The sequence below is a fragment of the Haemorhous mexicanus genome, chromosome 8 (genome assembly GCF_027477595.1).
Source record: "Haemorhous mexicanus isolate bHaeMex1 chromosome 8, bHaeMex1.pri, whole genome shotgun sequence".
Classification (NCBI taxonomy): domain Eukaryota; kingdom Metazoa; phylum Chordata; class Aves; order Passeriformes; family Fringillidae; genus Haemorhous; species Haemorhous mexicanus.
In genome coordinates this window covers 6,417,391-6,433,846 of record NC_082348.1, presented here as the reverse complement: position 1 = coordinate 6,433,846, position 16,456 = coordinate 6,417,391, and the positions used below count along the sequence as shown (strand labels likewise).

The window sequence follows — 16,456 nt, the reverse complement described above, 5'->3', positions numbered from 1 at the left end:
TCAAAGCATTTCACATTCAGGAAATGGGTTCCAATACTAAGTGCCCTGGCAATTTCAAAAATTTATTCCTGCTGATGGTAACTTATGTAACATAATGAAAAGTGTTGATGGTCTTGGATTGTGTCCCAAGTGTAACACCTCTGTAGTTGGCACCAGGAGAGTGCTTTCTCCATTTATTGGGAATGCCATGTTCCAGGGCTGAGTCCTGCTTGTACCATACCTGTCACTGCAGGACAAAGCGACTGGGTCAGACTTTTCTTACACTGGTAGTGTAACAGAAATCAGTGTGGTGTGGCTTGGATTTATCCTTCAGACATATTTAGAGCTAAGATTAAACTCACATGCAGTACCTCCTCTTCAAACTCAGGATTTGGAAAAACAGAATGTAAAATCCAATGTAGAAAAACATTATAGTTGCATTTAATAGGCACCATTAAGGAATGAAATACCAAAGTCAGATTACTACCTAATGAAAATAAGGCTTTTTAAGATGTACTAAATACATATGAAAGGTATACTAAATTAAGTTTTAGGTGCAAATTCATATTTCTGACAGTAATTAATAATATCTTTAGCCTGGAAACGAAAAAAAACCCATAACATCATAAAATGTGAACGTAGCTAATCAGTAAAAGATGGAGCTTGCACTTACTTTCTCTTGATTAATTCCTATCTTCTTAAGATGATTTAAGACTAGATAGTTTTGAAATAGTTTTAATGTTACCTGCATGTTTGGAGAGTCCACTTTCAAAGTATGAACCAAATCTTCCTGTTTAGCAAAAAACAAGCAATACTAGTGATCACTTCTTAGTGATCACTTCTAATTGTCATGATATTGCTAATTTGATTTTGAATTGCTTGCTAAGAAAAGGAGCTTGGGGTTACAGTAACAGAAGTTTCAGATTTCACAGGACCCCTGCAGTGCAGAGTGCAATCAGTGGTATCCTTTCCCGTGTTAATAAAACACAGATAGAGGGTAGCCACTGGAACACATTTCTCGCTGTTGTTACTTGATTTCAGATGAAAAGATAATTAATCTCTGGATGGAGGATAATAACTAAGTTAGAGGAATGTACCTTTTAACTCTGGATTAGAACCTCATTATGTTAAACTCTTAAAAGCAAAAATTTTCTTCAGCAATCCTAATGCATCCTGCTATTTTAACTGGGGTTAGATGTTTTCACTCAAGTTTTGGAGTCCAGTCAGAAAATGTTAGTGACACAAATTCTGAACTTTCTTTTACAAATGAATTCTCACAATAAGTAGATAAAGGCTGATGTAATCCAAAAGGCAAAATATTTGCAGTGAAAAGAGTGAAGTCAGAACATGGATGTTCTCTCCTGCTGTCAGCCCTGAAGATAATTTGCTACTGTTCCATCTTCTTTGCTGTTGTTATTTGGCTGCTGTTGCTACTGCCCAGTAATGTGAGACGCCCTGTCCAAAACTTACGGACGTACTTGGCTATTTTATTTCCTTTTCCTTGAATGTGCATTTGCAAATGTAGTTTTTCCTGTTTTCCCCACGCCTGCAGCAAGACAACCTGGGATCGCAGTTCAGCCACCTGAGCCTGGCGCGGCAGCCCCCGGCCGAAGGCGCCGAGCCCGGCCCGGCGCTGTTCCAGCCCGGCGTGGTGCTGCAGCCCCCGCAGCAGCCGGGCTACATCCTGGCCGCCGCGCCCGCCGCAGCGCCGCCCGCAGCGCCGCCCGCGCCCGCCCCGGCCTTCTCGGGCCCCGGGCACCCCGTGGGCCAGCCCGTGCTCCCGCAGCAGGGATACGTGCAGCAGCCCGTGCCACAGGTACCACACGGCCACCCGAAGGCTGGGGAAAAACTGACCCTGCTCTTCTGCTCACAGCCTGTTTGTACTGTCTGGGGCTCTGCTTTTGTTCTGGGGTTGGGCTCTTTTCTGGGTATGTGTTTTGTAATGAAGGACTTCACTTTGCTCGAGGAAAGTAAACTTTTGACAAGTAAAGTAGAGAAATTGGCTGTTAAAGAGGGAATTTATGTAGTATAATGGATTTTTGAATCACTGAATTATTTAATATCAGTTGCACCTTTTAATAAATTTTGCTCTTTTTTTTGTTAATGGATTTTGCATTTAGATGTCTGCCTTCTCTAAAGCTGCATGCAGGCAGTGACCCTCTGGTTGTTCCTTTGCAGATGCCACCCTGTTACTGTACCCCCAGCCAGTACCCCCACTCCAGCCAGCAGTACCGCCCTGTTTCTGTCCATTACAGCACACAGCAGAGCCAGGCCCTGCCCCAGCCTGGCCAGCAGACAGGTTTGTTCAACTCTTTCAGCATTTCATTAGGGCATTTGGGGTGGTTTCTCTCCTGCTTTTTCATTTTAAACTTACTTTGCTGTAAAATTTCAAATAGAGTAGAGGATCAAATGTAAAATACAAATTGTAGCTAACCTAAGGTGGAAAAATTTCAGGCACTTGTGCATGAAACTTGGGATTCAAGCGATTCCTTTGAGTGGCTCATGCTGTTACTTTAATTACAGGGTTTTTTAAATGTAAAAGTTAATAATTTAAAATATTTGTAACTTAATAACTAATAACTTGATTAACTTGCAAAGTAAGATAAATTAGTACCTTTAAATGATGTGACCTTAAAGAGATGTACCTTAACTGAAAGTTCTAAGCTAAAGATCCTAATCTTAGGTGCTGTGGCATGAAAAGAGTGCTGTGCAGAAGATATTGGTGATACTGTTTTACTTCTTCTGTCCTATGATTAAAGGTATCAGGGTATTGGATGGAATATATAATGTGGTTACCTATTTTAGTAAAGACTTTTCAGCTGACTTACCCTTCTATGAATGTTAGCAAGCTTCATTTCCATCTCCTTCCTTTCTTCTTGTCTTTTCTTTCCCTTTACAGATTCTAACTGTAGGCTACCATTATTCTCACAATCTGTACTTCTAAATACTGTTATGACTTCCTCAGTAAGATATGTATTCCTGAAACAAATTTACTTCTCAGTAATATCTTGACTCATGGTCAAAACTTTCAGAAGTAACTAGTGATGTTTGGAGGCAGAGATCCTTAAAGACCAGACTTTTATCCCAGCTCTCAGTTGAATATGTAACATGCTTCTGAGTTTCCTTCAAGAGGGTCTTTTTAATTCCTTCCCCTGCCCCCTCTATGTGTTGCTCTACAGAAATGGAAGATCAACTTTTACAAAAATTGACTGGATTTATTTGTGTCCTGTGAAGCAGCATGTAAGAGGGATAGCTTCTCTTCTGCACTTCTTCTAGGAAGTGCTCCAATAGTAGCAACACTTGATGGAGTTATTCAGCGTTCAGTTCACAAAGATTTTTTTCAAAGGAAAACAAATTACTTGGTTTTGCAACTTGTGTTATCCACTGGTGTTAGAGATGTGTTACCCAACCGTATTACACAACCTGCTTTCCTTCCTCAGAATTTTTAATACCTAGACTACTTAATAGCAAAAAGTCTGAGGCTCAAGGGGGATTACTTCCCAGGGTGTGGGGACATCCTGTGTGAGAAGCACACAAACTCCCCAAATCAGAGAGCTCAGTGTACCTTTGTACCTAAACAAACCAGTCTGAATTGGAAAGCATGGGGTGATAAGGTGCAAAGGGATGAACTGGTTGCTATTAGGTAAGTTCCTTTCTTGTATGTTTTTAGCTCTTTTACTGGATTTCACTGCCTGTGGGTGAAAAGTGTCAGCAGATAAACTCCCTCTCTGTCCTGGAAGAAATAAAATAAGCAAGCTGTGCAGACAGCTGCTCTACTGCTGTGATCATGTGCCTTGTACCTGTACTCTGATATCAAGGGATCCTGTTTAGGTAGTATGGGGATGGTCCAGCCAATAATTCTGTTTCATGTTGGGTTACTTGGTGTTTACCAGCACTAATGGGAGAAATAAGGATCTTACCAGAAACTGCATAATTAGTGTTTAACTGAAAATTTCCAAACTGCTCTCCAGCTATTGCTGGTTCTCATTTAATGCTTTATAAGCAAATTTGAATCAGCATTTTAGAAACTGATGGTTCCATGTCTTGTTATGTGTTCTGGAAATACCTCATAAGATGGTGTATTTGAAAATTCTCTCCCTTGTAATTTATTTTAAACCATTGATATTTGTATGAATTTAACACAAAGCCGCACCTGAAGTGGTTGATGCTTATTAGCAATGTGTGGTTTTGAGCCAAAGGCACCACGTTACTTGGCTCATACAGCAAAGCGGCTGGGCAAAAATAGAGTTACAAATCTTGCATTACATAAAAGCCATGGGGGTTGTTCATCTCAGGAAGTGGTTACTAACTATGGAATAACTTTGCAAACACAAATTCAGATAAAAGATGGCAGCTTCTGAGAGCATGGCAACTGCAGCCACTTCTGGTCTAATGTTGAGGAGTGGCCTGACTTTTATTGATGAGCTGTTGGATTCGGGGCCGTAACACTGTCTGAGAGGTTTACATTTCTCACAGTGAACCGGTCTCTTTTTCAGCTGCTTCCTGGCTTCCTTTTTAAAGGGGTTTCAGGTGAAATATTTTGGGGGGTTCACTTTTAATAACAATGCTTTTGTTGCCCAAAAGATGTTGGGAGAAGAAAACTCTCCTTAAGAAAAAAATCATTTCCAATTGCCATGTTAATGTGAGCCCAGTTACCATGAGACCTAACTACAGGTTGTTTAAAAATCCAGTCTGAACTACAGTTCCTGTAGGAACATCAGCTGCAGTTCAGCTGGCTTCTGTTTCACAAGCCAGGGATAAAACTGCACCAGTTGCAACAGTAGCTGTAGCTGTAATAGTCAAAACCAAGTTCATCAACTCCCAGCTCGTTAACCGAGTGCTTGTACTTGCTTTTCTCTTCTTCAATAAACACTGTTTTTCACTCCTAATGCATTGTTCAAAAAATGTATTTCTATATTCTGTGACTTAACTTTTCTTATCTTAACTGTGATTTCTTTTGAATTAAGTAAATATTAAGAAACCTGCTCCTATTTTTACGTCCAGTTTGAGAGTATTTCTGTGTAATGGAGCAATCTGCTGTGGCAGGTGTGGGGTTTGTGCTGAGTGCTGCATTTCTGTCAGCCCACTCTATGCAGAGGTGAAACTGCAGCTAAAAATAGAGCATTCTTTGGAACGCTCTGGGGAACCTTCGTGGCAGCCAGTTTGTATTGTTCCAGTTCCCTCTGCTTGCAGAATTGATTGTATCTGTCTCTGCAAGTGCCAGAAAAGGCTGCAGAGCTACTCATGGATCCATTGCAATTTCTGGGACATGAGGGGTTCAGGCTGCAGGTGCACTGTCACAGCACAACTTCCCATTCTGCTGCTTTTTAGGGGCCATAGACCACTTTATAATAAAGTATGTTAAAGCATTTTGTATATTACAGATTTGAAGGGCATTTTGTGCACAGTTCAAACTAAGTACTACTAATCCTACTTCAAGCATATATTGTTCTGAAGTTTTGTCTAGTCCTCTGAAAATATTTATAGTGTTGTGTGGTTCTAATGAATAGCTGTCTTGGTTTTAACAAACTGAATCTTCTTCCCTTTAATTTTCTGAAGCAATATTTGATAATATTAACAGTCTTTGTTTGGTGTTCATTGTTGCAATTTCTATAGAGAGCCTGCTGAGGCTGTTAGTGCACAATGTTCATTGTACTGGTGGACAAAATCAATGAGCATCGGAGGGTGCTGCTCACAAAAAGGTGTTTTATGTTAACTGGATTGCTTTCAGAATAGACTGAGCCTTTTTTTAGCACAGTATAAAGAAAACCCAAGGGAGTTTTTGCAGCTAAATTTGATCTATTATAGTTCCTTGCCAAGGTAGGGAGCATGGGGAATGTCAAGGTCAGTGGGCTGTGGATGTGTCCAACTCAAACACAGACTCTTCTTGCCGTCAGTGCATCTTGACAAGCCCAGTTTTGTTATTCTGGAGGGATAACTGGCTTTGTCTCAGAAACACTGACTGTGTTGGGGTTTTGCTGATGTGGTAAGTAGTGCACACCTGTATGATGGAACATGAGAGAAATAGAACTTGTGTTCTGCATGTGTTTGGATCATGGTAGCAGTTACCTGTGAAATGCTTTTTAAAAAAAAAAGGAAAGGGGAGTTTAGGTTGGACTTTATAAATGCACAAATTTCCTGTTTGGCATTCATGCTTGGGGTGTTTGGGTTTGGGTTTTGGGGTGGGGTAGGGTGGGTTTTTTTAGGCAATTTTTGAAAGATAGGAGAGGATACCAGTTTAAACAATAATAAATTTTTTTAGAGATGCTACAGAGGGGTGAATATGAAAATCTTTCTTTGTGTCCCTAAGAGAACTTTGAATATAAAACATCTTCCACTATGTACCAACATGGCTTGAACTTGGAAGATTTTTCTCAATCCCCAGTTGGTTTTAGCATTACAGATTTCAGAAGAAATTGCCCCTTTGGCAAGGATTTGCACACAGGCCTTATGCAAATTTTTCTAAAGTTTGATTTAGTTTTGAATTGCAGTCAAGATGCTCTGACCCCTGGGGCACCTGAGGTCCAAGCTGAATTTTGCAAATGTAGAATTTTCAAACCGAAGTACCTGGAATGGCCTTGTTCACAATACCAGACAATGAATTGGGTTTGATCCTGTCTAGCATGCTTTGTTCAAGTGCTTCCAGCTTTCACCTGTCAAATCAAGGTGTTAATGCATGTAAGCCAGAGTGTAAATGAATAGTGCATGCATGTGGGAGCAGCATTGCAAACAGTATGGATAATATTTCATGCTGAATCCAAATGAGTAAATCTATTAATTTTAATGTTGGCTTCTTTTTAAATGCATGATAAGTTCAACTGTCGTGAAGCTGCCAGATTAAACAAGCCATTGGAAAATGCTACACATGTATTTTTGAATAGGTAACTATGCTTAAAATCTGTTCATTATTTCAAAGTAAGATTTAAATGTATAATTTCAGGTTACCAGATTTTGCCCAACCAACAGCAAAACTACCAGGGTTTAGTTGGAGTTCAGCAGTCTCAGAATCAAAATCTAGTCAGTGGCCAACACAACAACATTGGGAATCAAATTCAAGGTGTGATTGTTCCATATCCCTCAGTGCCATCTTATCAGGTGGGTATTGTATTCATAACTTTCCAATGACTCTTCTGTGGATTTGAGTGTTGGGGTTTTCTTTAAGTCCTTTTCTTTATGGTAGAAATGGTAGAAAGCTGCAAGCAGGTGCCAAAGGTGACTCTGGGGACAGAAGCTAAAGATACAAACCCTCAACTGAAGTGAGAAGAAACAAGAACTTGTCACAACTACACAAGTTCTAGTGCTGTTGAAAGCCAAGTGCTGCATCAGTTGCAGTTCAGAGGGTGGGGAAGAAAAGCTTGGAAGGTTTCCTTCCCACCACCCCACTTTCTATTGTATAGAAAATAGCTTGTTAATTCATGGAGTTCATTGGAGGCAACGTTTCCATTTGGGAGGAAGAAGATTTAAAGATTTTTTTTTTTAATACGGTGTTGTTATTTTAGCTGCTGTTACCACTCTTATTCTGGTTTTAGAGAATTCCAGGAGATCTTTCAGTTTCTGGGGTTATTTTTAAATTCTTATATCAACTGGATGATGGTCAAGAGGCAGAAACATTGCAGGAGAAAATCTTACTGTGTGGCCCATTGCAGGTTTCGGTGCCTCAAGGTTCCCAAGCAGTGCCCCAGCAGACATATCAGCAGCCTGTTATAATCCCCAGCCAGTCCAGCCAAGGACTGCCCGCCACAGGAATGCCAGTCTACTACAGTGTCATTCCATCAGGTCAACAGAACAATCTAAGGTAAGTTTAACTGATACTTGATTTCTCAGCAGCAGGGCTTAGTGGCTTTGTAAGAACTGATAGGATCTGGTTTAGTAGTATTAATATTAAAACTATTATTTTAAAAGCAGACTTTCTGTTTATTTTTTGCTTTTCTGCAGTTAAGTGAAACAAGCAGTACTGCTTTCCTGTGACATACTTGTTGGACTGGAAAACATTGTCTCCATAGCACTTTCAGCAATACTTTACTACAGTTCCACCTCTTAAATTTTCTGCATTCCATTTTTTACCCATGAGACCACCAGTGTGCTCAGCATTTCAATCTTTCTGCAGTAATATTTAAGATGACTATCCATATTCACTGGTTTTGACAAATATAATGTGTAAAGGAAAAATAATTTGAATCCCAGAAAAAAACTGACTTCTTTTTTGGAACTTTGCATGGAAAAGGTTTAGCTTACTTTGTATTGTAGATGAGGCCTGCTGGCACCAAGCTGGGTGTGAAACAAGTGTAGAAACTTGGCTTTTGTTTGATAAATAAACTTTTTTCTTTTTTTTTTTACCGACCTTGGTAGCAGCAGATTGGTTTGCATGTACAGCCCTCCCTGAATATACATCTGTGTCCCCAAAGCAGTCTATTTGAGAACAGATAGGCAAGTACCTAGGAGAATTCATTCGGATTCATGCTTCTTACAAATTTTTCTTTCTCAAGTTTTTTTGAACTTACAAATGTGCAGCATTTAAAAATACCTGGGAGCTTTTAAACAAGCAGCAATAGTTTGAAGCTTGTTCATCCTTTTGAGAGTGCAGACCTCAGCTGTATTTGTGTCATCGCCGCATGGTTTCGTCTACTTAAATCTGGATTCCTGTTCTTTGTATCTGAAGGCTTTTTAATCCTTTTCTGTTTTATATTTGAGATTTAGTGAAGTCACAGGTAGGCATAATTCCAGACTTTTCTTGAATTAAGTTTGGTTGCTTGATCTTTTGTGTAATTTAGACTGTCCCTCTCATTTATTAGGAATTTAGAGCAAACTAGCAACCAATGACAGCATTTGCTTTCATCAGAATAGTTATGCTGCAGCACTTGAACAAGGAAAGCAGAGTGCTGTTCTGCAGGAGCTGAGTGTCAAGCCTTCAGGTCACTGCTGAAAACCACAATCAGCAGGCAGATCAGAAGCTGTGTGAAAGCATCTGTGTTAGTTTTCACTTGGTTTTTCTGCTTTAATGGAAGAGAATCTTTAAATTAAAATTATATAAGTGACCTATGGGACAAAGGATGGAACAAACTTTTGACAACATAGGTAAAAATAGTAGGTCCAAGAGGATTAAACCTACTTTTTTTTTTTTTTCCCCACAATTTGAAGGAATTGTTTTATTTTCAGAATGATTATCTGTTAGTACAGGATTCTATAGGCACTGATCTGATTATGGCCCACCAACCTGATATTCTGGCTCAGCAATAGAATCTAACTCTGTCTGTTATCTGGCTTTCCCTGATTACCTGGCATAAATCAACTTTTAAAGTTATCCTTTTCCTACATTTTGCAAACAGCTGAATGGTTGTTTATCCCCTGGAGTCCAGTTCCATCACCCACCCCACTCTGGAAAAGCCATCTCCTCTCTGGGCTATGTCAGTGGGCCCTGGGGCAGAGCTGTCTTTGCTGTGCTACCCCAGCTGCCCAGGGCCAGCCCCCAGCTGAGAGACTGCATCCCAAATCCTCATGGCAGAGGCTGTGGGGATCTCGTAACCAAGACCTAATTCTGCTGCAGTGAGCAAGATAATAACAAATTTTTGATGATGATGATGATGATGATGCATGTCTTTATGCTGATGTAGAGCTGTGACACAAAAATAGAATATCAAACTAGGTGAATTAATACAGTTTCTCAGTTTAGGCAGGGCATGTGTTTTTGCTAAGGAAGAGGTGGGAAGCTTCAGTCTTCTGAAGAATGAATGAATTTGGGGTAGGTGGGAATATTACTGGTTTCAAATTAACAAAAGCTCAGTGATTTTTGCACTACATGTACACAGCAGATGCAGAAGTCCTGATTAAATAAGTGCAGCATAAATGCCTGTCAGTCATGTTCTTTTTTTTGTTATTACAGTTCATCTGTAGGATATTTGCAGCCTCCTGGATCAGAGCAGATACAGTTTCCTAGAACATCATCACCATGCAACTCACAGCAGCTTCAAGGACAGCAGTGTGCAGGTTGGGAGAACAAAGTTTTTTTTTGATAAGCTTAAAAAATGTCTAGCTATTATTATGCTGGGTGATAGGATATTTGCTATTAAGGGTTTGATTTAGAATTAACTGCTGTATTCTCTTTCCTCTTTTGTTCCATTTTTGAATTTATTTTCCATTTTTAACCCATAGGCAGATTAATTTGAAATCTCAATTTTTTAATCTTTGAAATGCCTCAAGTTACTTTCTTAAAATCCAATACCATACATCATAATACCTTGCATGTGTACGGGTGAGTTAAGCCAGACATGGGAACCATACACTGGCAGCAGAATCACTTCCATCCTTTTCTGAATAGCCAGATGGGTCTGAAAACTTTGAGATTTGGGTCTCTGTTTGACAGAAGGAGTGAGGTACATTTTGGAAGCAGCATAGTTAGCTTTTCTACTCAAGAACCATTCTAGATTTCAGTTAACAGAGTAGGAGCAGTGATTTTCTTAGGTGGTCTTGAGTGGAGTTTGAAAACTGCATTGTGGGGTAGTTTTTTGACCTGCTGGAAAGCTGAAAGAACTTCAAAGCTGTGTGGGGTGTTTTGTTTCTATGGCAGCCTTATTTACTGCTTTTACTTTCATAGTTTATAGCAACCATTCAAGTCAGAAGCCATCACCTCCTACATTATTGCCACCTTCATCCAAGTCAAAGCCACAGCAGGCTGCTTCCATTGTGCACTACAGCATAGTGTCTCCACCCTCATCATGTAAAAGCTCACCCACTGGTCTTTCCATCATGCAGCCAAAAAAAGGTATATTTTACTGGGATTTTCATCTAAGCCATTCTGTCCAGAACATGCTGTGAATTTGCAGATTGGTTTCATGGGTAACTGCTAGAACAACTGCAACTTGAGTACCATCTCTGATTTTTTTTTTTTTAATTCTTTATCTGTACTGCTATTACTGTACCTTTTAAAATGATTAATTTGATTTTAATTGAAACAGTGGCTCATGGGGGCAGCCTGGAGGCCGCCCTCAGCAGGTAAATGTTACTCAGCAGAAACATTTAAGTCAGGTTCAGAAGGTTTTGATCTACAAAATACTAGGGTCATTTTTAAGAGGTATGTAAACAGAAGCCTCAATGTGTTTGAAAGCAGTGCTGACATTGATCTTGTCAATCCATGAAACCTTTATAAATGTCAATATCCAAACACTTAAAACTCTGAAGGCCCAACCATAAAATTGATGATGAACTGGTCAGGAAAATAAGAGCACTAGGGTTAGCCACCAAACAAGAGATTACAGAACAACCCTGTGACCACAGTGGCACAGTCTTTATTTACTATTAGGGAATTTGACACATTAGAGGCTTGCTTGGTAAAAAAGGGATAATCTCAAATTCTGCTATCTCAGTATTTTGCAAGCAAGCACTAGATTAAACAACCCTAGATCAATGACCTAGATTCTGCTACAGATGTGGTGTTTCTTACAAACATTTATCTTTAAAGTGTTTTTTGAACCTGTTTATTAGTAAACAGATAACATGCAGTTAAGTGGCAAGATAGCTGGATCAGCAGTTCATGGGCAGGTTTGGCTTGGTTTCCATTTTGCTTCAAGTTTGTTTGGCTTTAATTCTGGAAGATTGTCATTTCAGAATGTCTAAAGGGAGCCTTGCACTAGTTTGTTTTCCTGCCCTCCTATCCTGGAAGTGCTGGTTTTGTGCAGTTTTGATGGCCTGGTTCAGACCTGTAAACTGGGAGTTCAGGGAGTTTCAGGAAGGAGGAAGCCCTCTATGGGGGAACAAATTCTGGGGACTAAATCAAAACTTGTGCTTTTCAGCAAGTGAAGACATTGAGATGCTGAATGAAGGCCTCTGAGGTAGAGCCAATGAGCAGGTCCACAGACAAGCAGCAGAGTTGTGTTACAGGGGACCAGACTGTAAAGCTGGGGAGGCTTTGAAGGATTTCTGGGTTTCCCTTCTCATGGGATTTGACAGATCGTAGAGTGTCTGCAAACGGACTTATGCACTGTATGACACTTCATTGTGTCAGGATACTTGGCTAGGAAAAAAATTCCCTTTATTTTCATTGCCTGAAATGCTGGGGAATTAGAACCAAAAGAAAAAGCATGATTTTCTGAATGCATAAAGTTTTCTTTTGCAGTTTAAATTGCATTTTAGATTGACGCTCTTTTAGAGATGGTACTATAGATGTTTCTGAAAGACAAACGTTTTTGTTGGGTGTTCCATTCTCACACAACAGATAAGTCAAAGCATGCTAGAGTGTTGCAGAGTGAAATACTGTATATAAACCAGTAAGCCATAAATTATTATAATTTATAAAATATATAAATATATGCATACAATATTAAAATGAAAGCCATTTTTGTGTGCTAGACATAGTGTGTATATAGGTGTTTGGTATATCTCAGGTTTACATATAGGGACTAGATAAGTTTATGGCTTTACCAGTGGAAAACTTTTGTGTTCTTTATTATTCTGATTATGTAGCAGTCATAAACACAGTTGTATTTTATTCTGCTGTGCAACAAAATGGAAATATTCACAATGTGGCTCTTGCAGGGACTCCTTAATTTATATCCTCTGCTAAAGCTGACCTCATGCTTCAATTGCAATCTGTAACACCTGGGTAAAACTTCTTGCCATTAAAAAGAAAGTACAGATGTGAAAACATTGTTAATTCAGTTAGCCTTGTAATAAATATTTCTAAATACAATATAAAAAAGCTAGTGTAGTTTTAATGTTATGTGTTTCTTATTCTACATTGTTTGGTTTGGTTTTTGAAGAAGTCTTCCTTTTTGTGGAGCCCAGGGGTAGTGAAAACAGTAGCCCATTATAAAAAACACCAGATGAATGCATTTTATAATCTGTATCTTGATCCTATGACGTGGCAGTAAATTTAGAAGACTGCAGAATCCTGCTTTCTGGATGATTAAATGATGTTTAAAGTGTGTGTTTTAATAATGGCTTCTGAGATATGTTGTAAAAAGTGGGTAGAGCAGAGAAGGAAATTGCAAACAACCATTTACAAATAAAAAGGGCATTATATAAATAACTTGGGGCAGAGGGGGGAGATGGTTTGTCTCTTGGGCAGCCTCTCCTTACAGCTCCTGGTGTGAAACCCTGTGCAACAGTGCTGGAAGTTGAGGTGTTCTCCCCTGGCTCTGGAGTTTTTGTGGTTACCACAGGACCCAAGTGGGACAAGGTGTGGGGATCAGTTTGCAGTATCTGCCCAGAAATCATTCCAGAGAGAACTTGTAAGTGAGGGTAAGCCTGCCTAGACTAAGGCTGATCCCAGGTCTTTCTGATATATGCCATTGTACCAGAGAAAACATTTTGAGTCCACACTGCTCTACATCATGTAAAACTATGAAACTTCTATCTTTCAATGAAGCATGTTTTCACTTAATATCACATTCTGCAACACAGTGCTCTGATAGAAATTGCTGTGAATGTTGAATACTGTCAACTTCTTATAAATAGAGTGATTTCTTTCAAAAATATTCTCAGCAATGAGTTTCAGTGGCTCCACTATCTCTTTTTCTGGGAAGCCCTCTCTAAGTTAGCTATTGCAGGTGTAGGTGAAAGTGGAAATGTAATTGTACAGAAGATACTGCTCCAGTTTTCTAGAATCAGCAGCTCCTTTAGCCAAACAGGGTCCGTATGTCATTCCCCCTTTTCCCGGCGCCTTCCCGGTGGCGCTGAGCGGGCTGTGCTGACGGTGCCCGTGGCTCCCTCCCTGTGTTGCAGCCGTAGCGCCGCCGCCCGCCGGGGGGGTGGTGATGATGCAGCTCAACGTGCCCGGCAGCGCCGCGCCGCGGAACCCCTCACCGCCGCAGAGGAAAGCCGGCAAGTACTACTGTGAGCACCCCCGCGGGCACAAGGCCACGGAACTCAGCACTTTAGACGGTGCTGCTCAGGTAGGAGGCGCTGCTTTGCTTCTCCAGCATGATTTGAAATATGCATCAATTCTGCCTTTTTTTAAATGTTCTTTTTGGGGAATAAAAATCTTGCTCTGATTATACTTAATCGAGCTGTTTTAACTTTTTAAAATCTTTGAAGGCTGTGGGTGCTGTTCAGCTTGTTCAAGTAGTACTTTTTGAAACACTCAAGTGTTGTTTATTCCAGCTGCAGCATAGTCCTCAACTGGGCAGCCCTGCCACCTCACCGGCCCAATCACCAGCACCAGCCCAGCTGTCAAACATGAAGAACATCCGTCCCACACTGACACCTCTTTCTATCGTGTCCCAGTTTTCTAGACCTTTTGTCCCTGGACAAGGTATATTTTTAGTTAACTAAAATGTGTGTGTGTGATTTCTATTTGAATGTTTTAAAACACAAGTTATATGAGGATTTTCTGATGAGTTGTGGCTCACTTTAGTAGTATTTGCTGTTGAAGCAGAATCACCAAAATTATTCACTTAAGCATCATTTAAAAATTCACCTTATCACTCTGCACTGATACTGTCCCCCATATCTTCAGAGGCTTCTCAACTCCTCATTAATGTGTATCTCTAGCACACTGGCTTTCTCATATTGTGACATTTCCCATTTCAGCATTGAAAATATTTATAAAATTTTTGCTAGAATTTAGCTTCAAGTCTTAACCATAAATCATGAGTTGATAATGCACTCAATTGCACCACTGCCTATGCATGTATTTTTCATTCCTCTATAGAACAACAAGCATGATAGGATGGAGCCTTTAGCCAGGACTGTACCTCAGTTAGTATTTCAGATAGGAACCACCCAAGGACACAAAAAAAAAATCTTGTAGAGGAATTTCAATCTTCTGCTGCCATATCAACAGAAAATTGGGAGTTTTCACTGAGTTGGGATAGTTGATAATACAAAGATATAAACCCTTTTTTTCAGTGAGCAAAAGTATCCTGCTAAAATTCCCAAACTCAAAATGAACAGGTCTGTTTTACAGAGGTTTACTTTAAAGCAAAACTTACAGAAAATTCTGTGTGTCTCTCCTATTGATAAAGAGAACCTTATTTTCTTGTCTTTGTCTTATTTGTTGCATTGCTTTGTATTCTGATGATGTAAAAATTCCAGGTGGGCTGTTTGAAGCACACCTCTTAACTCCCTTAATCTGCTGTGATTACTGAAAACTTCTAGTGCAATGTCTTTGTGCATCCTTGCAACAAATAGGAATCTGAAATGGACCTGGCTCTAATCAGGGCTATAACCATGAAATGACTAAATTAGCATGCTGAGAGGAGCTTTAGACTTATTAAACTCATTTTGAAATGAAAGGACTTATCTAAGACTGCAGTGAAGAAAAACTTTGAGTGTAATCCCTAAATACCAGCAAGTTTGTACCTTTTCACCTTGGGATCAGGACGTGGTTGATACTGATTGAGCTCTGAGTTTGTTAACCCAGCCAAACACTCAGTTTTGTGCACAGCAGTTCTGCTTTCTCTTCTGTGTAACATTTTCAGTGTGAGAGGGACTTGGAAGTTTTCCTGTAACAGAAAAACCCTTCTAATTACCTTTCTCTTTAAGGAGATGCCAGATACCCATTGCTTGGCCAACCCCTGCAATACAATCCATCTTTGTTACGTGGACAAGTAACAAACCAACAGGTATTAAAAGAGAACAATCTCATGAAACAATGAAAAAAACCCCAATTCTGGACTACCATTACAACCACCTAGAACAGGGGAATGTGTTATTGCACTTGGACAGTAATTGAGTGGAAGGTGCTTGCTTTGCAAAAGTTTTATTCCATGTCATTACTCCCCATTGTTCTTGTTTGTTGTATTAAAAAGTGAGAAACGTTTATCTGAACTATGGCTTTTGGTTTTAAGCAATTCACTAGCTAATTGAAAAATCTAAAGGGGACCCTTTGCTAAAACGATTTTCCTTTATCCAAGTAACCATTTCTAAAAAAAAAAATACATGTGGTAATTTTTAAACAAAGAGTGGGTTTGTTCCTTTTAAGAAAAACAAACTCAAAATATTGGTGTTAGCAAAGTTGAAAAGTATTTGCCTCTATTAAATTTTTGGGACACACAAACCCCCTGCCTCTACCTTGCTCAGTTCCACCCAATGCCAGCTAGAGGATGTGATGGCTGGGGCAGGGGGATGTTCTTCCAGGATGATTTAAGGTGATTTTTTTCCCCCATCATTGCCTCCCTTTCTTCTGTAGTGAAGGATTGAATGTGCCTGACTGTAGGATTATCAAACTCAGTAACTAAAATTGGATGTGAAGATCTTCTCTGTCCCGTGGTAGTGCAGGTTATTTTCCAGACATTGCTCTGCACTGCTTGTCACTGAGCTGACTAGAAAGTTCAAGGTACCTGGTGGATTGTCATTGAAGTACCCTCTTTATGTCAATCTTTCCAGTGTCAGGCTGGAAACAGACATGGAAACAGGGGAAAGAAACCAGCAAAGAAGGCTGCTTCAGCAGATCTTGGTGCAGGAGAACCAGGTATGGAATTGCTGACTGACACAGTCCTCCAAAAAAATGAATTATGGTGATGGGCTGGGAATGTACAAGAAA

General features: G+C 39.8%; 1 protein-coding gene across 14 annotated transcripts in view; it reads left to right on the top strand.

Annotated features, from left to right (window-relative positions):
* Positions 1–16,456, top strand: part of R3HDM1 (R3H domain containing 1) — a 78,483-nt gene that overhangs the window by 59,629 nt on the left and 2,398 nt on the right. For 12 of the 14 annotated variants that reach the window (XM_059852560.1, XM_059852556.1, XM_059852553.1 and 9 more), the window contains 10 exons: positions 1,532–1,795; positions 2,158–2,278; positions 6,920–7,074; positions 7,626–7,774; positions 9,860–9,963; positions 10,571–10,738; positions 13,696–13,865; positions 14,074–14,224; positions 15,457–15,536; positions 16,300–16,384. In XM_059852560.1, the coding sequence (XP_059708543.1) occupies positions 1,532–1,795; positions 2,158–2,278; positions 6,920–7,074; positions 7,626–7,774; positions 9,860–9,963; positions 10,571–10,738; positions 13,696–13,865; positions 14,074–14,224; positions 15,457–15,536; positions 16,300–16,384 (1,447 nt within the window). The remainder of the gene's footprint in view (positions 1–1,531; positions 1,796–2,157; positions 2,279–6,919; positions 7,075–7,625; positions 7,775–9,859; positions 9,964–10,570; positions 10,739–13,695; positions 13,866–14,073; positions 14,225–15,456; positions 15,537–16,299; positions 16,385–16,456) is intronic. The other 2 variants (XM_059852552.1, XM_059852558.1) reach the window with 2 other exon arrangements.